This window comes from Marmota monax, unplaced genomic scaffold, assembly GCF_021218885.2.
Source record: "Marmota monax isolate L192 unplaced genomic scaffold, Marmota_monax_Labrador192_F-V1.1 WCK01_AAM20220418_F8-fsc00121, whole genome shotgun sequence".
In the NCBI taxonomy this organism is placed as follows: domain Eukaryota; kingdom Metazoa; phylum Chordata; class Mammalia; order Rodentia; family Sciuridae; genus Marmota; species Marmota monax.
In genome coordinates, this window is record NW_026693351.1 from 1760999 (window position 1) to 1786484 (window position 25486).

At 37.3% G+C, this 25486-nt stretch overlaps 1 protein-coding gene across 4 annotated transcripts in view; it reads right to left on the minus strand.

Annotated features, from left to right (window-relative positions):
* Positions 1-24948, minus strand: part of Epb41l5 (erythrocyte membrane protein band 4.1 like 5) — a 111476-nt gene extending 86528 nt beyond the window's left edge. For 3 of the 4 annotated variants that reach the window (XM_046456854.2, XM_046456852.2, XM_046456855.2), the window contains exons 1-3: positions 24792-24948; positions 17752-17939; positions 5037-5141 (exon numbers count right to left, since the gene is read on the minus strand). In XM_046456854.2, the coding sequence (XP_046312810.1) occupies positions 5037-5141; positions 17752-17931 (285 nt within the window). In that variant the 5' untranslated portion in view covers positions 17932-17939; positions 24792-24948. Of the gene's footprint in view, positions 1-5036; positions 5142-17751; positions 17940-24269; positions 24495-24791 lie in introns of those variants that run through there. The other variant, XM_046456853.2, reaches the window with a different exon arrangement.
* Positions 24949-25486: the final 538 nt, after the last annotated feature.

Here is a 25486-nt window from a genome sequence, read left to right on the forward strand (position 1 = left end):
ATCTTTCTTAAATTTTTTCCCTGGTCAGAACTATTTAGGACTAGTCTCATAATACACCTTTCTACTAATTCATACAGTCCTACCAAGAAGCACATTACACATAAACTCATTCCAGTGAGAAAAAGGTCTAGAGCTATCTTCCAAGCAGGCATTTCAGCCTCTTGGCTACCTGCATGTAACAGCTTCTAGTATTTGCCCTCCCATAAGACTCTAGATAAAGCATCAAACACATTTTACAGTAAAGATTTAGGAGCTGGGGGAGTTCTGGGTGACTTTCTTCTGGGAAAGGTCCGAGTTCATGTTTGCATATTCTCAAATCTGTTTTCTTTCATCCCCTCCACATTCCATGTCCAAGGACTGGAAAATTCAGAGTTCCCAGACAGGCATTCATAGTATTTTCCTTAAATAAAGGTCTTTAGGAGTTGAGTTTAAATTATGTGAGAAGATGAAAGTGAGAACATGCAGATACAGATTCTTGGGTGCTTGGTGTGAAACTAACAAGGTTCTCTTTCCTTGCTGTACTTTAAAAAGGAAACAAATTCCCTTCTAACTTCCTGTTTTTAAAAATTTAATTGATAGACATCAAAGGATGCAGAAACCCATATTTCTTTCCATCCTATTGAGCTATGGAAGAACAATTGTTGACCTGTGTGTCTTAAGATATGAATAATAAGCCAGGCCCAGTGGCGAATGCCTGTAATCCAGAAGCAGGAGGATCAGCAACTTGGCGAGGCCCTAAAGCAACTTAGCAAGACCCTGTCTCTATAAATACAATAAAAAATAAAAAAGGGGGTTGGGGATTTGGCTCAGTGGTTAAGTGCCCTGAATTTAATCCCTGGTACACCCCCAAAAAAGTTGTGAATATGTAATTATAAGCACAACAGAAATAACTAAACCAAAGAATTACACAGGAATTTGTACATATACAAATCCTCATCTTAGGCCCTCCAAATCAAATAATCTGTAGACAGCTCTTCAAACATTCCTGCTTTCTAAACACCTGCAGGGCTGACTAAAGAAATGCATCATTACCCTTGTTCAAAGTGCAAAGAGCATAAAAGCAGTGAAATGTTAACTATCTCTCAAAACAATTGCCTCTGCACAAAAATTTTTCTTCTGTGAGTAGGGACTTATACTTTGAATTTAAGAATTATTTTAAAACAAATTTTAACATCTTAAACAATTCTAGAAGATGTTAAAAATCTGTACTACAAAACCATAGTACCTGGTATTGCTATAATCTAACCAAAAACAATCTACTACATGCAAAACCACCACAAAGCACACTGTCTATAGTGAAAACAGCACTATACTTATAAAATACCTAAATTGAAATCCAATCCAAAAATCACTAGACCACACTTAGTGAACAAAACTAAATCAGTGAACAAATTAAAACAAAGTGTTACCTTTCCTACACCCACAATTACTAAGTGACATAATAAGTACAATGAATTATATACAAAAAAAAGGGTTGGGAGTGTGGCTCAGTGGTTGAGTGCCCTTGAGTTCAATCCCCTGTACTTCCCCCTCCCCCCCGCAAAAAAAATACACATAAAAAAATTAAAAAAGAATATTTAGGGCTGGAGATTTGAGGTACTAGGTTCGATCTTCAGCACCACAAATAAAGAATATATATATATTCTTTATATATATATATATATATATATATATATTAAGGTATTGTGTCTATCTACAACTAAAAAATATTTTTAAAAAATTATTCACAACATAGCTCTTTATAATACAGCAAAATAAATATTAGCTGAAACAAATCAACACTGTATAGATAAGAGCAATGATATCACTACTCATATGCTTACATGAAATTTAATTTGGCAACACCATCATTTAAAAAACAAAGGAAGCAAAATCAGAGTACTGAAAAAGATTTACAAAGATGACCAATTTCAGAATATTCCTAGTCAAAAATTATAAACAATCAATATTGGGCAGCAAGAAGTCCAATAGTTTTTGTGAATTCAAAGTTATTCTCTTTTGGGGAGGGCAGGGGAGAGTACCAGGGATTGAATTCAGGGGCACACAACCCACCAAGCCACATCTCCAGCCCCTTTTTTTGTATTTTATTTTGAGACAGGGTCTCACTGAGATGCTTAGCACGTCACTTTTGCTAAGGCTGTCTTTGAACTCACGATCCTCCTGCCTCACCCTCCTGAGCAGCTGGGATTACAAGGGTGCACCATCACACCTAGCAACAATAGAATTTTGAGAAGAAAATGTACATGTAAATCATCGTAACCTTATTATACACACAGGTTGTTGGTAGGACACTAACAGCATAAGCAGCCAAAGAAAAAGTAAATGAATTAGATTCCATTAAAATCAAACACTTTTGTGCAAAGAACACTCAAAAAAGTTGGGGGGAAAATACAAAATAAGGAAAATATTTGCCAATAATACATCTGAGAAGGACTTGGTACCAGAAAATATGAAGAACTCTTATAATTCAAAAGTAATAAAGGCAAACAATCCACTTAAAAAGAAGACAAAGGACGTGAATAGACATTTCTCCAAAGAAAATATACAAACATTTGATAAGTGCATGAAAAGATGCCCATGTCATTAATCATGAGGAAAATTCAAATCAAAACCACAATGAGATAACCACCTAAAACTAAGATAGCTAGATGAAGAAGAAGGGTTCGGTAGAAGGAGAAACAGCAAACACAAATATGAATAAACTGACATGTTGGAAACCTCAATACAGAATGGTGTGAACACAGTAGAAAACAGTTTGGAAATTCCTCAAAATATTAAATAGTTACCAAATGACCCCAAATTGCACTCCTAAGTACATATCCAACAGAAATGAAAATAATGTTCACAAAAAACTTGTTCAAAAGAGTCCAGAGCAGCATTATTTATAATAGCCAAACAATAGAAGAAATAAAACCAGAAGAAATAAAACCCAAACAAAATGTGGTATATTTACAATGGAAAATTATTCAGACATAAGAAAAAATCAAGTACTAAGAAATTCAAATACAAGACACGGATGAACCTTGAAAATATAAGTGCATTTCCAAATTTAAAAGGCTACTAGCCAATCAGCAGCTTGGGAGACTGAGGCAGGAGGAGAGCAAGTTCAAAACCAACCTCAGCAACTTAGCGAGGCCCTCTGCAACTTTGCAAGACCCTGCTAAAAATAAAAATTAAAGGGCTGCTCGGGGCTGGGGATGTGGCTCAAGCGGTAGCGCGCTCGCCTGGCATGCGTGCGGCCCGGGTTCGATCCTCAGCACCACATACAAACAAAGATGTTGTGTCCGCCGAGAACTAAAAAATAAATATTTAAAAAAAAAAAAAAAAAAAAAAAAGGGCTGGGGATATGGCTCAATGGTTAAGCACCCCTAGGATCCATCCTTAGTACTAAAAAAAAAAAAGTGCAGAGGACTACTAACCAGGTTTGGTGGCACCCACCTGTAATCCCAGCAACTCTGTCCAAGGCCTACATGGGCAATTTAACAAAATCTTGTCTCAACATAAAAAAATAAAAAGACTGGGGATATAGCTCAGTGGTAAAGCACTTAGGATCAATCCCCAGTACAAAAAATTTTTTTTTTAAATTTTAAAAAAAGGTATATGATCATTTACACAAAATTTTCAAAATAGGCAGATCCACACGGAAACATCAGTGTCTGTCAAAGGCTATGGAGAGAGGTGAATTGGGAGTGATTGGTAACGTATACAGGGTTTCTTTTGGGTGTGACAAAAATGTTCTGGAATTAGATAATGATAATAGTTGTAAAACTCTGAATATACTAACACACACCTATAATCTCAGCAACTCTAGAGGCTAAGGCAGAAGGATTATAAGTTTGAGGCCATCCTCAGCAAGTTAGAGAGACCTCGTCTCAAAAAAGAAAGGGGGAGGGGATAGTATGTAAATTATCTCTCAATCTTTTAAAAGTGACTTAATTTGGACTAAACAAAAAAAGATTTGGTATCCTAGGTAAAACCAATTATTTCTTAATTCATCCATGCTTTCTCTCTTCCCTTTAATTCTCCTCCAAACCATACCTCTAGGAGATAATTCTTCAAAACTATCTTCTCCCTCTGTCTACTACTGTCTTGACCTTATTATTTCACTTATACCACCAACGTGTTGGTATTAACTCTTCCTGATTTCAGTCTCCACCCATTCTCAAAAAACCTATGCAATATTTTCTACATAAAACCTTTTGAAGCAAAACATAACCTCCCTGATTGAAAAATATTTAATTCCAATTATTAGAGAATAAAAATTGCCAATTATTTCATAATCTTGGTACACTGCTGGGATGAAATGGCCACTAATCCACCCTCCAATTTTACCATCCAATACTACTTTCTTTCAAACACCCTTTGGTGAAATCCTAATACAGAATTTAATTCTTTGAACAGCCTCCAACTTTCTACTGTTACATGGTATTTTCTCACCTGCAATGTACAAACAACTATTTACAGACACAAAATCCAGAGTTCAATCCCTGGTACCTCCCCCCATCTAAAAAATACACATAAAAAAATAAAAAAAGAATATTTAGGGCTGGGGATTTGAGGTACTAGATTCGATCCTCAGCACCACAAATAAAGAATATATATGTATATATAAATATATTCTTTATTTGTATATATTCATATATATGCATATACACATATACATATACATATACATATATAAAGGTATTGTGTCCATCTACAACTAAAAAATATCCTAGTCCACTCACCTTAATTTACAAAATACAAACTTAACATATTTGTTACAGTAATTCATAAGCTCGTGTGCCCAAAAACCAAGCCAGTGGTTTTTAAAAACAGAATCCTAAGTTCCATCTTCAAAGATTTTCCTCTAGTAGTTCAGTTTAAGACCAGAATTCACAAGAACTGCAGGTGATTCTAAAACAAGAGGTAAGTTTCAGATCTCAGAAAATCACATTAAAGAATGCAGTAAGAAAATGTAGCTTTCTAGCACTTAAGACCATCCTCAGAAATTTTCCATTTCCATTCCCTTAAGAGAACTTCTAAAGGTTACTCACTGCTACTTGTGCAGAATCCATAAATCTCAAACCAAAATAGTCACTTTCAATAAGGTCCAGGTGATACATAATCTGATCAAACAGCTCTTGTCCTTTGGCTTTTTTCTGAAATGGCAAGAAAATAAATCCATCAGTAAGTAGCTTATAAGGTCAAAAGGACTAAAAAGGTGATTTTAGTTATACACAATGTCTTACAGAAAGTACAATTTACCACACAAAAAGTATTATGATACAGCAGATAATGAGTAAAATAGTGTAGTTTCCCAATAAACCATTTGAGGCCAAAAGAAAATTTGTGATCTATATGTATTTTCCTGGAGAATACCTTCTTACCAACTAACAAATATTACCTACTTTGAAGTACAAATATTTATACAAAGTTATGTGTGTATAAGGAGAAATTATTGTTCTGTCTTCACAATTTTCTTTTTTGGGATGCTGGGAGTTGAACCCATGGCCTATCACATGGTAAAAACACATTCTACCACTGAACCACACCACCAGCCTTATCTTCTCAATTTTTATAGATTCTAGTTTAAAGGAGTCAATAATACAATTGAAAAAAGAAAACAGAGCACATAACTATAAATCATACAAAACTAATCATACCTGCAAAAAAATTTTAGGAAAAAAATCAGTGACTAGAATTATCAGTGAAGGCTTGATGAAAAAAAAAAATCAGAAACAAATAAGAATGTAAGATAGGAAATGGCAGGGGGATAGAAGGGAACATGAAAAAATTAGAAAATTACTTTGGGGATACAGAAGACACCAAATAATGAGGGTAATAGCAAAGATGATGTCTGAAAAATGAACAGATAAAATGTGGTCTCAGGACCACTGAGGGTTCCCAAGACCCTTTCAAAAGATCCATGAAGTCCTAGGATTCCCCTCGGATATTCCAATCAAAACAACCAACATATTGGGGATGCTGAAGATGTGCCTCAATAGTAAAGTACTTGCAAGGCCCCCAATACTGGGGAGGGGGGGTGAAGGAGAACCCACATTTTAGGACTAGGAATATAGCTCAGTGGTAAAGCACTTGCCTAGCAGAGACAAGACCCTGGGGTTCAATCTCAACACTGTAAAAAAGAAAAAGCAACATATTACAAAGCAGTAATATTACAACACAGTATCAGACTCCACAATCAGGCATTGTGCTGCGCACCTATAATCCTACTTCAGAGGCTGACGCAGGATGATTCCTAGTTTGATGCCAGCCTGGGCAACTTATTGACACTCTCTCAAAAACAAAAGGGAGGCCAGGCACATGGTGCACGCCTGTAATCCCAGCAGCCTGGGAGGCTGAGGCAGATGATCACAAATTCAAAGTCAGCCTTAGCAACTTGGCAAAGCCCTAAGCAACTTACTGAGAATCTGACTCAAAATAAAAAATAAAATGGGAGCCATAGGTATAGCTCAGTGGGAGAGTGCTTGCCTAGCACATGTGAGGCACATCCTCAGCACCACATAAAGATAAAATAAAGGTAGTGAGTCCATCTATAACTAAAATTTTTAAAAATAAAATGGGCTGAGGTGTGGTTCAGTGGTTAAAGACCCCTGGGTTCAATCCCTGGTTGAAAAAAAATTAAAACAGGAAAAAGGGCTTGGGATGTAGTTTAGTGTTAGAGCACTTGCCTAACATGTGAGGTCCTAGATTCAATCCCCCAGTAAAATAAATAAATAAGAAAGAATCTATTAAACCAGACATGAAAAAGATTTGTAACAGCATTAATACAATGCCACTCTAAGTTCTCAGTTATTTTGGAAAATAGTTTTCATGAAAACGTTATTACTTGTGTTAACATACAAGGGGTATGTTACTGCTATTTGAAATTAACAAACAGCTAATTTTTAAAAACTTCTAATAATAATAGTTACCTTATTAGATGTTACCTTATTAATAGTGACCTTACTAGAAGTTACTTTATTAATAGTTACCTTATTAGAAGTTTTTAAAAATTAGCTGTTAATTTAAAATAGCAGCAACATACCCGTTGTAATGTTAACACAAGTAATAACATTTTCATGAAAAATATTTTCCAAAATAACTATCAATAGATATAAACCACATAAGCAAAAGCACTAAGGGAAAACAATTTTCATGCACATTCTTATCTAGGCCTCTCCCATCTAATTCAAAATTGTAATTTATAGTATTTCATTTTTAAAAAATATAGTTGAGGCGCTGGGGCTATAACTCAGTGGTACAGTGCTTGCCTCCCAGATATGAGGTCCCAGGTTCGATCCTCAGCACTACATAAAAATAAATAAATGAAAATAAAGAATGAAAAAAGAATTGAAACTAAGGATTTAAAAGTATGTGCGCGCGTGTGTGTTTGTGTGTGTGTGTGTGTGTGTGTGTTTGGATTCCTTTTAGCATATCATTAATCTCTTTTTTGTTGTTGCTTCTTTTTGGTGCCTTATAGTTGTACATAAGAGTCGGAATCATTTTGACAGTCATATACATATGGAATTTAGTTTACTTCATTTCATTCACCAATAACCCTGCTTTTCCTCTCCTCTCTTCCCATTCTCTACTGGTCTACCTTACATTCATTTACTTATGTTTTTGAAACCAGAGCATTACGCTCTGCTTTTTAACTAAATTTATTATTTCTACTTGTTCTGTTCCCCTTTTTTACTGTAGTGCTAGGGATCAAACCCAGGACCCTAAATATGCTCTACCACTGAGCCAGACCATTTTATTTTGAGACAGGGTCTCACAAGCTAGGCATGGTGCACATGCCTATAATCCCAATGACAAGAAAGGCTGACTTCCAAGTCTGAAGCCAGTCTCAGGAACTTAGCAAAGCTACAAATGTAGCTTAGTGGTAAAGTGTTGTGAGCCACAGACGAAGGGGCCCCAGCAAACTTCCAGCTGACGGCTGATGATTGGCTCACAGCGGTCCCAGCAAACTTCTAGCTGCCAACTGATTGGCTCCTCTGCGGTGATGCTCTTTGGGCTGTTTCCCGGCCCTTTCAGATCAGGGAGCTGCTCATTGGGGGACTTTTTTTTGGCTCCGCCCATGCAACTCAGCCAATCGGCCTCAAGAGCAGGAGGAGTGGGGGAGGTTTAGAGGCTTGTAGGAAGCCTGTGGTGGCAGTTGGGCTCTGAGGGAATTCCTGAAGAGCTCCTGTAGTCTGGCGTATGTTCTAAAAATAAAGTTCCTTTCTGCTTGATAAGTGGCTGCTGAATTGTGCCCAGCCAGACTGCGGCAGTAAAGTGCCGCTGGATACAATCCCCAGGGGGTGAAAGGGAGACAGGGTCTTGCTGAGTTGCCAGGCTGGCCTCAAACTTGGAATCCTACTGCCTCAGTCTCTTGAGTAGCTGCAATTACAGGTGTACACCAATATGAGCTCCTAAACTGATTTTTTAAAAACATCTTTACTTGGGTATTTGGTCACCTCAATTTATACATCTTACATGTGTATATAACATGTCTTATAGTATTGCTAGATTTCCTTCTCTGTTCATTTGAATTCTCCATGAATGTTTTTCAAGCAGGTCTTTGGCTGATTTTCTAAGGCCTTCTACATTTGAGAATATTTTACTCATCCCTCACACTTGAATGATGACTAGAAATAAAATTCAAAGTTTGAAATTACTTTAAATACTCTTTTGAATACTTAAAAAATATTACTCTATTAATAGTCTTTTTGAAGTCAATACTGTTGAATATGTTAATTTGCATTTGTTCCTTTGTAATGTTACCTTGTTCACTTTTAGACTTTATATCTGATTTTTTTTTTTTTTTGGTGATACCAGGGATTGAACCCAGGAGCACTTAACTATTGCGCCGCATCCCCAGCCCCTTTTGTATTTTATTTACAGACAGGGTCTCACTGAGTTGCTTAGGGACTCACTAAATTGCTGACACTTACTTGCAATCCTTCTGCTTCACCTTCCATGCTGCTGGGAGTACAGGCCTGAGCCACTATGCCCAGCTTATATGATAGTCTTAAATTTTACTGTACCATATACAGTAATTCTGAGGTATTCTATTTATTTGTTGACTACTGAAATGCTAGGGATCAAACCGAGGGCCTTGCATATGCCAGAACTATACATATACCAAAGCATTCTATGGTATTATATATGGATTTTTAAAATCCAAGAAGATGTTTCATCTTAAATTCTAGGAAATAAATATCTATTATTTCCTTAAACATTTTTCCTACTTTTCCGATTCCAAGTTTCCTCCCTAAGTGTTGGCACTTTTTTTTTTTTAAGTTGTAGATGGACACAATATCTTTATTTTATTTTTAGTGGTGCTGAGGATCGAATATAGGGCCTCAAGTGTGCCTCTGCCACTATGCTACAGCCCCAGGCTTGGCACTTCTCTTTTTTAAGCATACATTTATACAGTAATCCTGATGATTATGCCTTATCCACTTTATATACATAATTTAAAGTTCAGAAAGATGTTCACATGTAACACTATCCTTTCCCAGAACCTGTCACCATTCCAATCAAACTATGCCCATTAAACAAGCACTCCCCCATTCTCTCCCCCACCCCCCCAGATCCTAGTAACTTATTTTCTATTGTCCATGAACTTGCTTATTCTGTATAGCTCATATAAGTAGACCAAATAATTCTTGGCCTCATGTTTCTAGCTTACTTAATTCATGTTTTTAAGGTATCACTCATGTGATAGCATGTATCAAAATTTCATTCCTTTTAAAGCTCAAAATTTTTCCACTGTATGCAAATATGACAGGGCAGCTCCTTTGGGAAGTCTTCCCACCCATACCAGGGACTGAACCCACGCCAAGCAAGCTCTCTATCACTTAGATACATACCTCATTTTTAAATTTTATTTTAATATACGGTCACAGTAAATTGCCCAAGCTGGTACCCTAACTTGATTTTCTGCCTTAGCCTGTTCAGTAGTTGTATTTCATCAGGAAGTTGTTCTTTGAGGTTACTTTTGCCTCTCCCTCTCTTTGCCCCTTTTAAGGTTCCTCCTCCTCCCTAATCCTTTTCAAAGAACTTTCCCCTCCCTTTTGCCTTTTGCTTCTCTAAAGAGAAGCCATACCTATTCCACGGGCTCATGTCTCTTTATGCTAGTACCACACTACTTTTGATTGTTATAGTTTTATATTAAATTTTAAAATCAAGAAGTTTGAGCCCCCCAATTTCCTTCTTTTTCAAGATTGTTTTGGCTATCTGGGTCCCCTGAGATTCCATATGAACTCAGAAAAGGTTTTTCTATTTCTGCAAAAACCATCATTAGGATTTCAACAGGAATTGCTTTTAATCTGAGTAATACCATCTTAACAATTGTCTTTTTATCCTTTAACATGGACTATCTTTTATTTAGGTATTGTTTCATTTCTCTCAGTAATGTTTATAGTCTTCAGTGTGCAAATCTTTTGCCTCCTTGGATAAATGTATTCCAAGTATTTCATTCTCCCTGATGCTATTGTAAATAGAATAGTTAATTTCAGATTGTTCACTGCTCATGCACAACTATGCAACTAATTTTTTTTCTAATTTATCTTGAGATGTTGCTGTATCAATTTATTAGCTCCAATAGATTGTTTTGCAAAATCATTAGCATTTTCTATATGTTTGATATCATCTTGAACATATCTTGCTTCTTTCCTTCTTATCTAGATGTCTTTTGCTTCTTATTTTTGCCTAATTTGACTTTTTTTTTTTTTTTTTAAGGAGAAAAGCACTTTTATTGGGATTTCCAGAATACATTAGACTCAGGGGCTTTTAAATCCTAAGTCAACATTAATTATTCCTCACAATCTACAGATTTTTTTTTTAGTTGTTGATGGCACCATGTACAAATAAATAAAATAAAGGTCTAAAAATCAAACCCAGTGCCTCACACTATCCCAGCCCCCAGATTTTTTCTTTTTTTTTTTATCCTCAGACAGGGTTTAAATTGCTGAAGCTGGCCCTGACTTGACTCCTGCCTCAGTGTCCTGGGTTGGGGGGATTACAGGCATGCCACCAAGCCTGACTAATATCTACAAATTAAAGTGCAAATTAACTGTTCTTGCTTACAACTTTGTCTTGGTCACTCCAACATTTTTCTTTTTTTAAGATGGACACAATATCTTTATTTATTTTTATGTGGTGCTAAGGATCAAACCCAGTGCCTCATATGTGCAAGGCAAGCACTGTACCACTGAGCTATAACCCCAACCCCTCACTCCAGCATTTTTATGTTTTAACTTCCTAATAAGTCATGCCTCTGAGCCTTCGCAAAATGCATTTCTTTCTGCTTAGAAGGTTCTTTATGCTCCTAATAAACTCTTGACTCTTGTGTCTCAAGAATCAAAACGCTGGTGTGGCTCAGTAGTGGAATGCTTGCCACACACACATAAGAGGCACTGGGTTGGATCCTCAGCACAACATTTAAAAAAATAAAGATATTGTGTCCATCTACAACTATAAAAAATATTTTGAAAATTCTTTTTTTTAAGTTAATGAGTTTCCTTTATTTTTTAAGAAGTCGGGAAGGAGAACAATCAATTTGAAAATGATTTCTTTTTTGAAATTCTTTTTTTTCTTAATTTTTTTTAGTTGTAGGTGGACACAATATCTTTATTTTTATTTATTTATTTTTTTATGTGGTGCTGAGGATGGAACCCAGGGTCTCACGTGTGCAAGGCAAACACTCTACCACTAAGCCACAACCCCAGCCCTTGAAAATTCTTAAAAAAAAAAAAAAATAATATTGAAACACTGGGGCTTGGGTTGTAACACAATGATAAAGTGTGTGCTTGGCCCTGGGTTCAGATTAGTGAAAAATAAAGAAAGACAACACCTGTGCTGCCTTCCAGTAATGTGACAGACTGGATCTTCCTTCCTCCATATTACTTTGTACCTGTAATTCTGGTTAGTATAAAACCTATGTAAAGGCTCAGAGTTGTAAAGTGGCTCATCAGTTTAAGCAATGGTAAAAAGATCTCATATGGCCAGTCTGTAGATTACAGATGTGAGATTCTTGATTCCAGGGCCAATATTCTATTTATTTCTATATACTCTTTCATGTTGTAGCATTAAAATTGGGAAAAGTGAAAACACAGACTCACTCAGCTCTCATTGACTATAAGTCCATTTTTCAGCTGCCTCAACACCAGAACTTGCTATTTACATTCTTCTGTTTTCCTCCTAACAAATTATTTCAGGTCACCACCTCTTTCAGACCCAGTCCTCTTTGTATATTCTTTTATACAGATTAAGAACATCTTTGATCAGCTTTCTTTCTCAGCAGAACATATTCCTTCTTGAATGTCGCTCCCTATATTCCATATATTCCCATCTCTACCTGTGAATATAAAACCAATTCCTAAAGAACATCATTAAAACAAACTCAGATCTTCCCTACCCAGCCATTCTCTAGCTGCTGTGCTATTTCCCTCTTGGTAATTCCTCATTTTCTCTCCATGCACTTCCATAAACAACTAATCAATATTTTAAAGCATCTACTACGTGCAAAGGACTATAAGAAGTCCACAAGGGCTGGGGATGTGGCTCAAGTGGTAGCGCGCTCGCCTGGCATGCGTGCGGCCCGGGTTCGATCCTTAGCACCACATACAAACAAGATGTTGTGTCCGCCAATAACTAAAAAATAAATATTAAAATTCTCTCTCTCTCTCTCACTCTCTCTTTAAAAAAAAAAAAAAAGAAGTCCACAAAACATCTAATAATTCCTTAAACCTAAAACAGCTTCTAAAAGTACTCTCTGAAACCTTCTTGATTTCCATTCTATTAACACCCTCTTCATGATGGCTCACTTACTCTCATAATCTTCCACACAATTTATATTACCCCATCCAGCAGAGTTAGAACTATGTTTTACTCATTTCTAATCTTTATTCCTTCCCATATCCTATGCATGTACTGGGAACTTCTTCCTCTGCAATCTCACTTGCCAGTGTAAGTTTGAAACCCCATCATCACTGCTTTTTATCCTGTAACAAATCAAGCATATCACCTTTAAATTAAACCTGTACCATTTTTATGTTTCTTAAAAACTAAAAAGCTTGGGGCTGGGGATGTGACTCAAGCGGTAGCGCGCTCACCTGGCATTCGCAGGGCGCTGGGTTCGATCCTCAGCACCACATAAAAATAAAATAAAGATGTTGTGTCCACCAAAAAGTAAAAAATAAATATTAAAAAATTCTCTCTCTCAAAAAAAAAAAAAAACCCTAAAAAGTTTAAGTGGAGTTAAACAGAAATATATAAAATTTGTTTTTTTGTAAATAGTTTTTTTGAAATATAATTCACATACCATTTGCCACTAAAGTATATAATGAATTTTTATAATGAATTTTTTTATAATTTTTATATAATGAATTCACAGATATGAATAACTTCACTGAAGTCAATTTAAGAATACTGCCACATCACCTAGGTTGGGCCTGGTGGCACACACCTATAATCCAAGTAACTCAGGAAGCTGAGGCAGGAAGATTCCAAATTAAAGGAATTTTGGCAAGAAACTGTCTCAATAAAAAATAAAAAGGGCTAGGGGGATATAGTTAAGTGGCACCATGTGCCATCATGCCTGATGTGCAGCTCTTTGATCTGTACATGGTATGAAGTAACGGCTCAACTTTATTTTTTCTCATATGGATAACCAGTGGGCCTAGAATCATTTGTTAAAACAATTATTCTTTCCCCATTGAATGCTCTTGGCACCCTTGTAGGGGGGTGTGTGGGGAGGGGGAAATCAACTGACCACAGATGGATCGATTTACCATTCTATTCCATTCATCAGACTATCCTTATGCCAAAAGCACATCATCTTGATTATTTTTGCTTTGTTTTAAGTCTTAAAATTGGGAAGTACTTAAAAAGTGAATATTCTACTTTTAATACTGTTTTGGCCATTCAGGGTCCCCTGCAATTTCACATGACTTTTAGAGTCAGCTTGTCGATTTCCACAATATATCACCTGGGATTCTGGCGAGGACTGCACTGAATCTGCAAACAGTTTGAAGTGTACTGTTATCCTAATTACTTTAAGTCTTCGAATTCAAGAATATGAGATGGTTTTCATTTACAGTAATCCCCTTATCCTCAAGGCATATGTTCCAAGACCCTCAGAGTATGTCTGAAACCACAGACAGTACCAAACCACATAAAAAGATTTTTTTCTATGTATACATACCCAGTGTAGAATTTAATTTATAAATTAGGCACAGGAGAGAGTAATAAAAATAATAATAAAACAAGAAAATTATATCAATGTACTTTAAGAGTTATAAATTATCTCTGGAATATTTCACAATATTTTTTGACCATGATGACCACAAGTGACTAAAATCATAGAAAAGGCTGGGGATGTAGCTCAGTGACAGAGTGTCTGTCTAGCATTCATGAGGCTCTGGGTTCAATCTCTAACACAAATATAAAATAAAATCACAGAAAAGTGAAGCCACAGGTGAGGGGGACTACTATATTTAAAAGTGTAACTATACATGGCCTGTATAATTTAAAAGCTTTTGACATTGCTATCAGTAAAGTATGTATATGAAAATTATTATCTATTGATTAGCCAAATATTTTATTATTGATATAACAGTTTTTGATATAACACATATTGATTTAACACTTAGAAGATGCAAATTTTTATACGACATATTGTTTACTTGATAGAAATCTAAACTCTCAAAGGAATTTGAAGAATTTACTGCAGCATTTTAAAACAGAATTTAAAAATCAAAAGAGTTAAAAATTTCTCTCTGATGTCTCTGAATCACTGAAAGGTATTCTTACTATATTTAGTTGAAAAAGGAAGAGCAGAGAAAAAGGAGAAAGTAGTTTCCCCAGTTTTCAAGAGGAAGGAGAGCAGGAATAAGAAAATAATCACTACTACCTGTAACCCCAATGACTCAAGAGGCTGATACAGGAGGATTTCAAATTTGAGGCCAGCCTCAGCAACTTGGTGAAGCCCTAAGCAAATAAGCAAGATCCTGTCTCAAAATAAAAAATTAAGGGCTTGGGACGAAGCTCAGTGGCAAAGCATCCCTGGGTTTAATCCCCAGTACTCTCACTCCCAACCAAATGATCAATACCACTAGTATACATTAATTCAAAGTCCACCAATTAAATTTTTCTATGTAATCATAGAGTTTGAGAGTAGCCCAGTGGTAGAGCACTTGCTGGGGATGTAGCTCAGTGGTAGTGTTGTCTGCCTAGCATATGTGAGGCTCTGGGTTTGATCCCTAGCATTGCAAAAATAAATACTCAACAGATAATCCCTTATATATTACCTGGGCAATCATCTTAATTCCATGCTGGCTAGCTATAATCACTAGTGACCCTAATCCTAATAGGAAATGAATATGTGCTTCATTCAATTTCCAAAATCAATTCTAAATCTCCCAGAATCACCCAGACTAGTTGAAAAGCTAAATGAGAAAAAACAAAAACTTACATTTATTTTGTAAGAAATTAATAATCCTCTGACCTACCTTTTTCTTTAGTAAGATGGTTTTATTTGCAAGAAAATGTCCATTTTATATTCAAGCAAGTATCTAGAGTTACATCACTAACTTTAAGATTTCACCAGCAAAGACTAAAAAGGCTATTGTTCTGGCTGGGGTTGTGGTTCAGCGGTAGAGCACTCACCTAGCATGTGTGAGGCACTGGGTAAGATCCTTAGCATCACATAAAAATAAAAAAAATAAAGGTTTTGTGTCCACCTAAAACTAAAAAAAAAAAAAAAAAAGGCTATTGTTTTTATTCCATAAGGACTCAAATCTAAAATTCTGGCTGTTTCACTGCAACTGCCTCGTGACGAGCCAGCTAGGATTTCTGGACTTGATCAAGCATCACATACACCTTACTGAGTATACCACACCTTAGGAAACTATTCTAGACCAGTCACTAGACATTTATTCCACTACTTTAAAGTCTGGTGCTGTTTCTCTTCTATAATACACTGCTTTTGAAAAAAAGCTTTACAAATTCTCCTAGTACCAACCTATCCATCAACAGTCCTGCAAGTTCATACTTCAAACATTAGGTAATAGGAAACCTTTTCCAGGAACCAGTAATCTCAAGCTTTTCACCACATATCTAATGATATTTTTATGGATTGGTACACAAAACTCAAGATTCTTATCAAATGGGATAAGAAGTTAACATGAGAACTATCTTAAACTATCTCATGTTGGAATGTCTCTCAATCCTTGAGAAGCCCTTATAGAAAGAAAACTTTCCTTTAAGTTTTACAGAATCAAAAATGTACAGACTAATATATAAAAATAGCAAGTACACATAATGACAACTCCAAAAAACTTCAAGAAATCCTGAGTCTTTCATTAATTTTTATCATATTCCAATATTTTTAAATGTATAAGGTATGGCTGGCATTGTAGCTCAGTGGCAGAGTGCTTGCCTAGCAAGCATGAGGCCATGAGTTCAATCCCTAGCACCCAAAAAACAAAAACAAAAAAAGATGTGTAAGGTACATCCCCAGTACATTTCAAATTATTTAATTAATCTGAAAGGTCTTTAGAACAAACTATCCAATTCTTTAAACTCACCAAGTTTAAGGGCTTTCAGAGCCCACTTAACTAATGTAGCAACATCTAGGCTATATATATAGCCTTGCCTAAAGAGACTTTCAAAATTGAGATTCAGGTATATGAGTGGGTACTAAAAAAGTGTGGACGGAGGAAAGACATCAAAGGACCACCCATGAATCTATGTCAAATCACACAACATACATAAAGTTTTTGAATGAAGAACAAAGACACTTGAAAGAGATCTGGTATTAGTAAGTAGTTCAAAAAGAAACTCCAATGCTTCCCGCCAGCCTTTTAAAGCCTGTGAATTAATGACGCTGCATTTGGAGATGGGCGGGGAACCACCTAAAACACAAATACAATTATAATATCCTTTTCTGAAATAAAGATTGGTTCATTTTTTGAAAATCTATAATGCAAGGTACTTTGGGAACAAAGAGGCAGTTAGATCTTAGTGGTATGAAGAAAGTTCTTTTTCTCACTTCATTTCATTAAAATTTCTACAGGCACACAAGATTGTAGAGAAGTGTCCGTTTTGTTTTAAGGAAAGCAAGAGGTTTCACCAAGTGCACTACTGCACTCCTATAATCCTAGCAGCTCAAGAGACTGAGACAGGAGGATGGCAAGTTCAAGATTAGCCTTAGCAACTTAGCAAGGCCCTAAGTAACTTAGTGGAACCCTATCCGCCCCCCCAGACACACACAAAAAAAATTTTTTTTAAAGAACTGGGGATGTAGCTCAGTGGTAAATCACCTCTGGGTTAAATTTCCAGTGTGCACCCTGCCTCTGCCAAAAAAAGTATTTGGAAAGTATAAAGAACTAAAAGTCATATAGTACACATGTAAATTTGACTATGGTTCCCAAAGACACTCATTGCTTTAATAAATGCTTAACAAGGATTGTAAGAAATTCATTAGATTATACTATCTACAGTTATCATCAAGAGCATACATGAACAGGCACAGGTTAATCCATACCAATAACCGCCCTATCACTTAAATGTTTCAGGTTAGTACTCCAGAGGAAGTATTATTCCAAGTATTTTTGGTCTAAGATTACCTGATCCATGTACCCAAACATTAAAGTGCCTGATGCATACTAACCCAGACTGTCTAATTCCCCCCAAAAGTTATCATCAATAGAAAGCTCAAAGAAAGAAAGACAGTAATCTCATATAGAATTTGCAAGCTCGGCAAAACCCACATACCGGCAAGTCCACGCTAACATCAGTGCCATCCAGGAGGGACACCCGGCATGTGATAATGGACTTAGAATCTCCAGCTGCAGGGATGTGTGTGGCAGCTCTCTGTGCTTCTCGGAGTCGTTCCTTCTCAGCATGTTTACGCATTGACCGGCGCCCAAGAGTTCTACGGAGGAAGCTCAGCATTTTTGTCACTATAAAACCAGAGAGAACAAAATCATCAGGAGAAAAAGTACACTCCACCCAACTTGGAGTGAAATAAATATTTAGTAAAGTCCTATGAACACTATTTTGAAAAGAAAAATAAAACTAGCTACTTTTTACACATACATCAAAAAATCATGTTGTATATATTAAATATAATTTTGCCCATTAAAAATTAGTTTACTTTTGGGCTGGGGTTGTGGCTCAGCAGTAGAACGCTCGCCTAGCACGTGCGAGGCCCCGAGTTCAATCCTCAGCACCACATAAAATAAATAAATAAAGGTATTGTGTCCAACTACAACTAAAAAATAAATACTAAAAAAATAATGTTTACTTTTAAAAACCCAAGTTTTTAAAGGCACATATAAGACAGCCCCATGGCTTGCAGTTTTCTAAATTTACTGAACTATTTTACAAGCTGATTTGGCAAGAAAAGGCAAACATTTATAAAATTCATCAAACCCCTGGATCAATAAATTATATATGTACAGAAATATCCCCACAAACATTGGAAAATGTTAGACAGTACCAAGTTATAGTTTGATGATCCAACAATTCTGAGAAGTTCCATTTCCTTTCTAAGCACTTATGAAAATAATCACCTACTTTAGCTAAAATATAAGCATAATTCAAACACCATATATTATTAAATATTCTATTTTTTTTCTTTCTTTTTGTTTTAAAGATAGTGGTCTCCCTATGCTGCCCAGCCTGATCTCAATCAAACTAGAGTCAAGGGATCCTTCCTTCTCATCTCAGTCTCTGCAGTGCACATGATACCATGCCTGGCTCTACAGAATGTAAATTACTACCTAACAAACATTTATGTCATATTACTTTAGTTACTTGTTTCCTTATCTCTACTAAGAACATTAAGGCTAAACAAAAATAGTTAAAACAGATGTTAGTAATTTTAAAGATACAGTATACTATATTATGTTTGAAAATACCAAATAGAGGGCTGGAAACACCATAAAAACAAGGTCAAACCCTGCTTTATATGCTTAAAAAAAAAGTCAACTTGCTAACCTAATGTGCTTAATTTGCACAACAAAGAATTTGAGAATAAGTATATATAACTAAACCAACAAAAGATTATTAATTGCAGAAAAAATAAGTTGCACAGAAAATGCAAATAATCACAATACACTATATGACTTAGCTACTAAAGTTCACGATTAACACTAAATACTGATCTAATCATAACTACAAATTGCAACTGAGGAGATATAGTTTATACTGGAAATGCCCAAAGAAATACATTATAAAAACACACATTTGAACACTAACCAAAGAATTTCAGCCACTTTTTGTACTGATGTTTGATTTTTAAAAAGGTCCTTATCTCTTAGAGATACATACTTAAATATTTACATAAGGAAAAGATGTTTTGCCTGGTATTTGGATCAAACTAACAGAGAAGGGAATTAAGTCCTGAAAGAGATGAAACAAATTGGTCAACAGCTATTGAAACTGGGTCATAGGTACGCAGGGGGTTCATTACACTCTCGTGACTCTTATATATGTTGAATTTCTCTATAATAAAAATTTTCAAAGGAAAAATATGTTCAAAATGTACTGCAATTTTGTGTTTCCTAGGAAACTAAGTGTAAAACAATTTTTCTTCCATATTATCCTGACACCTTAAAAACTGATTCACTCACGAGTTAGCCTGTTTTTATTAAAAAAAAAAAAAAAAAAAAAAGTTTTCAGATTTAGAATTTAAAAATTTTTTTGAACAGAGTCTCCCTATGTTACTCCCAATTCCTGGATTCCCACCTCACCTCCTATGTAGCTAGGACTATAATTTCTTAACAGGTGCCACAACTACCAATAAATTTAGAATTTTAATATCTTCCATTTTGAATGATAAAACTCAGAATCAGGAACAGTAAGTTATTTTTACAGGAATATGAAAGTGCCTCCAAAAATAAAATTACAGATGCACTAAAGATTTAAAGTGAAAAAGAAATGAAAAGGTACTAGTACTTGTACATGGTAGGCAAGCAAGCACTCTACCACAGAGTCTGACTAAACTGCCCAGGCTGGCCTCAAACTTGAGATCCTGCCAGGACTGATGGCCCACACCTGCAATCCCAGCTCCTTGGGAGTCTGGAGACAGAACTGCATATTCAAATCCAGCCTTCCCAAATTTACAAGGCCCTGTCTCAAAATAAAAATAAAAAGGACTGGCAATATAGCTCAGTGGTAGAGCACCTCTCAGTTTAGTCCCCAGTACTGCAAAAACAACCAAACAAGGGCTGGGGTTGTAGCTCAGTGGTACAACGTTCACCTAACACGTTCAAGAGACACTGGGTTCGATCCTTTGCACCACATAAAAATAAATAAATTTTAAAAAGGTATTGTGTTCAACTACAACTAAATCAAAATTATTAACAACAACAACCAAAAAACAAAAACCTTCGTGATCCTCCTGCCCCAGCCTCCCAAATAGCTAGTATTATGGTTTATGGGTATATACCACCATATCTAGCTAGTGTGAAGAGCTTTTAAACAATCTGAAAAAAAAAATTTTTGAAGGATTAATATGCAGTTTAGTGAACAACTATTACAAATCATTTAGATAAAAAACACAATTTTTTTAAATGGGCAAGATAAGAAACAAGGCTTAAAAGATAATAAAAAAAGATTCCTGGCCAGGGGCAGTGGCGCACGCCTATAATCTCAACAACTCAGGAGGCTAAAGCAGAAGAATCACAAATTTGAGGCCTGCCTGGGCAACTCAGACACTGTCTCAAAATAAAAACTAAAAAATGGATTGAGAGGCTGGGGATATAGCTCAGTGGTAGTACTTGCCTAGCAAGCACAAGAATCTAGATTCAATCCCCAGCACCACAAAAAAAATAAAATAAACAAAATAAAATATTTTAAAAGGCTGGGAACTGGGCACGGTAATGCACACCTGTAATCCCAGCAGCTCGGGAGGCTAACGCAGGAGGATTGCAAGTTCTAGGGCAGCCTCAACAATTTAGCAAGATTTTGCTTCAAAATAAAAAAAGCTGGGAATGTAGCTCAGTTGGGTTCAATTCCCAGTACCAAAAAAAAAAAAAAATCATAAAAGATATTTACATGGCTCAGATGTGGTCTAGTGGTTGACTGTTAACCTGGCATGCTCAAAACTATGGGTTCCATCCCCAACACCAGGGGGAAAAGAAAACTTTGTAAAAGACATGCTCAACAAACCCTCAAAAATCCATATTAAAAAGTAAGATAGGGCTGGGGATGTGGCTTCATGGTAGAACCTGCTTAGAATGTGTGAGGCACTGGGTTTGATCCCTAGCATGGGGGAAAAAAATAAAAGATAAAGCTGGGCACAGTAGCCCATGTCTATTGTCCCAACTGGTATGAGGGAGGCTGAGCTGGAGGCAAGATGGGTTGGAACCAGAAGTTCAAGGACAGCATGGGCAATATAGTAAGCCCCTGTTTCAAACAAACAAAAGAAGATATTGCTTGTCATTAAAAGACTTAAAGTAGTCAATGTTTAAAAGGCTGAGAAAAACAATCATTTTCATAAACTGTCTTCTTTAAATATGGTTTTTAAACATGCTGTTAAAAAATTTAATATGCGTATCTTTGCATTCAGCAATTCTATTTCTGGTAGATGGCCAAATAAAACAGTAACTTATGTGATCTATTGTAAGATTAAGAATTTTTCTGGGTATAAGTGATTTAGGAAATTTTAAATTATGTCCATCAGCATGTAAAGTTATGGTACATATAACAGTATACAATACAGTTATTCTTTTAAAAATACAGTTGACTTAAATATTGATTAAATTCCTAAGTGAGGGGCTAGGGTTGTAGCTCAGTGGTAGAGCACTTGCCTCATTCACGTGAGGCACTAGGTTCAATCCTCAGCACCACATAAAAATAATAAAATAAAGGTATTATAAAATGAGAAAATATACCCATTTGATTCAAATGTATGATATGTCAAGATCATTGTATTGTCATGTGCAACTAATAAAAAAATTAAAAAAGGTATTAGTCCAACTAAATATATATATTTTTTTTTTTAAAAAAGTAAATGTTCAGTGGTTTATAAAGAAAAATCTTTTTAAAAATTTGTAAGTGAAGGGCCTGAGATGTGGCTCAAGTGGTTGTGCACTCACTTAGCATGCCTGAGGCACTGGGTTCGATTCTCAGCAGCACCACATAAAAAATAAAGATATTAAAAAAAAAATTTGTAAGTGAAAAATCAAACCAAAAAAAAGGTACACGTTATTATTCTACATTAGGGGGAGGACACACATGCATGCACACCTGCACATACACAGGGACTAGAAGGATATGCCAACTGTAAAGGTTCTCTCTAGATAGGGTCAATCTGGAGCTCATATGAATACACAAATGTGTCATTGAGCTTTTATCATTTTTTTAAAATAACTTTTGTGTTGTTTGCCTCTAATTCCAACTTTGCAGGAAGCTGAAGCAAGTTGATCACAAGTCCAAAGCCTGCCTGGGCAACTTAGTGAGACTGTTTCAAAATAAAAAATTTAAAAAAGGGCCAGGGATATAGGTCAAAGTAAATAACCCCTGAGTTCAGGGTTCAGTCCCCAGTACTGAAACGTGTGTGTGTGTGTGTGTGTGTGTGTGTGTGTGTGTGTGTGTGTTTGGTCTGAATCAGGCACACTGGTGGTATGCATCTGTAATCCCAGCTCCCTGGGAGGCTGAGGCAGGAGAATTGCAAATTTGAATCCAGCCTGGGGAATTTATCCTGACTCCATCTCAAAAAAGGGCTAGAGATGTAGCTCAGTGATAGACTGCTTGCCTAGTATGTGCCTGGCACGGCTTCAATCCCCAGTATCACATTTAAAAAAATTAAAAAAAAAAAAAGTTTCTCTTTCCCCATCCCACCCACACTTGCTCAATTTTTTTTTTTTAAACACTACAGCCAGTAAATTTTTTTTTTAGCAACCACAAATCGGGACCTTGTTTCTCTCTAATGACCGTCCCCCACATACACTACTCCTACCTGCCTGCCCACTCTAGCTGCTCTCTGCTCTAGTAGTCAGCCAGCCCAGAAGTCTTGATTATGTTCATTAGTTGTTTCATCTTTCTGGAATAATCTTTTTCCATTTCACCTCTCTCTCTTTCTGCTCCTCCTTCAAGTAGTTATCTTCAGATTTACAGGTGAAATGTCTTTTCCTCAGAAAAGCACTCCCAGATTTCTGAGTCTAAATTAGGCACCCCTGTTGGTACTCAGGCATTTCTTTGTGTAATAGTAAAAAACATAATTGCTTAATTTTTTTTTAAACTGGCTACTTCCCTACTAAGACACAAAGATAGGGACCTAGACAGACTTCCTCACTACTTTGATCCAACATACACCATGGCAACATGCATACTGGGCACACACTAATATAATACAGTGGAATTTCTGGATGGTAAAGTTTCAAAGAATTAAAAAAAAAAAAAAAACTAACTTTCAACAACAAGGGTTTCCTTTAGAATCTTAGAAATGCAAACTGAAGTAATCATTTACCACCTGAATTAATAGAAGTTGCTTTAAAGCATATCCAAGATGAAACGTGTATACACATTTATGACTGGTGGCCACAACATGGTAAGTAATTGCTTCTTAATAAAACAATATACCAGGGCTGGGATTGTGGCTCAGCGGCAGAGTGCTCAGATTCTCAGCACCACAAAAATAAAAATAAAGGCATTGGTTGTATCCATCTACACCTAAAAATAAATAAATAAATATTTAAAAAATAAAAATAAAACAATATGACAATTTACAGCAAATGCCATGAGGATATTAGCATTTTTGTCCCAGTAATCCCAGTAAAAAAAAAAAAATCGTCAACTAGTAATTCAACAGCAGAGAAACTGCATGTATCGTTTTCTAATGAAGTCAGAGATTTTAAAAAAAAAATTTTAAATCCTGTGAGGGCTGGGATTGTGGCTCAGTGGCAGAGCGCTTGTCTAGCATATGTGAGGCACTGGGTCTGATCCTCGGCACCACATAAAAATAAACAAAATAAAGATACTGTGTCCATCTATAACTAAAAAAAAAAAAAAAAAATTTAAATCCTGTAAACTATCTTACTCCAAACAATCCACCTAAGGCACGTAGAGCTCAGCAACCGGTTAGTTATGTCAGCAATAGGGTTAATGGAACTGCGGGTTGCATAAGAAATGTAGTTATGTTTACTTTTCTCCTAATTCTTGGAAAAGAAAAAATTTGAAATTAGTTTAAAATACTAGCAAATAAAGCGATGTCTTCCAGCTCTAAATAGAATTCACCACTCTAACCCTAAAAATGAGAGACCCATACAATTAACTTTACCCACCAAGGAGCTCATCATTAACACGACAAAAGCCGGGCGGGAGCGGGGAGAGTGCCTTCGCCCTTCCCAGGACCGGGGACACCTGCCTCGCATAACTTCCAAGTGGCGGAAGTTTTACTCAATACAATCAGCCAGACGCGTCCTTTCGGGCGTCTGCTCCAGGACCCCGACGGGAACTCGAGGTGTTTCCCTAGCCCGCCACTCTTTCCTCGCCGGCTGGCAGGCCCCGCGCCGCTCCTAGGAGCGCAGTGCCCAGCGCCGCCCCGGGCTGGCTCGGCCCGGAGCGCGGCCGCCGGGCAAGCTTTCACCCCGCCGAGCCGCGGTATCGCCCGAAACTCCGCCGCCGCCCCTCCCCTCCAGCGGGCTGCTCACGGAGCCGGCCGGGCGGGGAAGGCCCGGGCAGTCTGGAGTCCTGCAGCAGCCCCCACCCACCTCCCGGGGACGAGGCCGCCCCGGGCGAGGAGGGGTCCGCGCGCCGGGAGAGAAGGGGGCTTTGCAGCCGGGGCCGCCGGGCCTCACGCTTACCTGAGACAGGGGACGACGGCGATGGGGGCTCCAAGAAGCTGAGGAGGGGGCGGCTCCTCAGGCGACGCCAAGAAATGGCGGCCCACAGCGCGAGCCCACCCTGCGCTAATCTCAAGAGGACCCCGGTCTCCCGCCGGCCCGCCCCTTAAAGCCCTTCCGAGCTCCGCCCTCGAGGGCGGGGCATTCCGCTTTCGAGGGCGGGGCGCTCGCTCTTAAACTGGCCATGACCCCGCCCCGGAAGTCAATCCTCCTGGAGAGGCTCTGGTCAAACAGGGGCGCCGGGCGGAGCAGAGCTGGAGTCGGCTGTCGCCGCTCGAGAGCCGCTGCCGAAGACGTCTGCGTATCAGACCGCACTTGCGGCGTGGGTGCACGAAGGCGGCTGTCGCTACCTGCGCGACATCCTTAGGTGCCTGGAAAACTGGCTGCTAGATTATTCAATCATTCGAGAAATTAACTGAGGCTGGGAGCGGTGGCGAACGCTGTAATCCCAGCCCTGTGAGAAACGGGAAGGAGGATCACGAGTTCGAGGCCAACCTCAGCAAGTTAGGCGCTACGCAATTTAGTGAGACCCTTTCTTGAATTAAAAAAAATTAAAAGGGCCCAGTGCATTGCCTGTAATCCCAGCGGCTGGGGACGCTGAGGATCGTGAGTTCAAAGGCAGACTCAGCAACTTAGGCCCCAAGCATCTCAGCAAG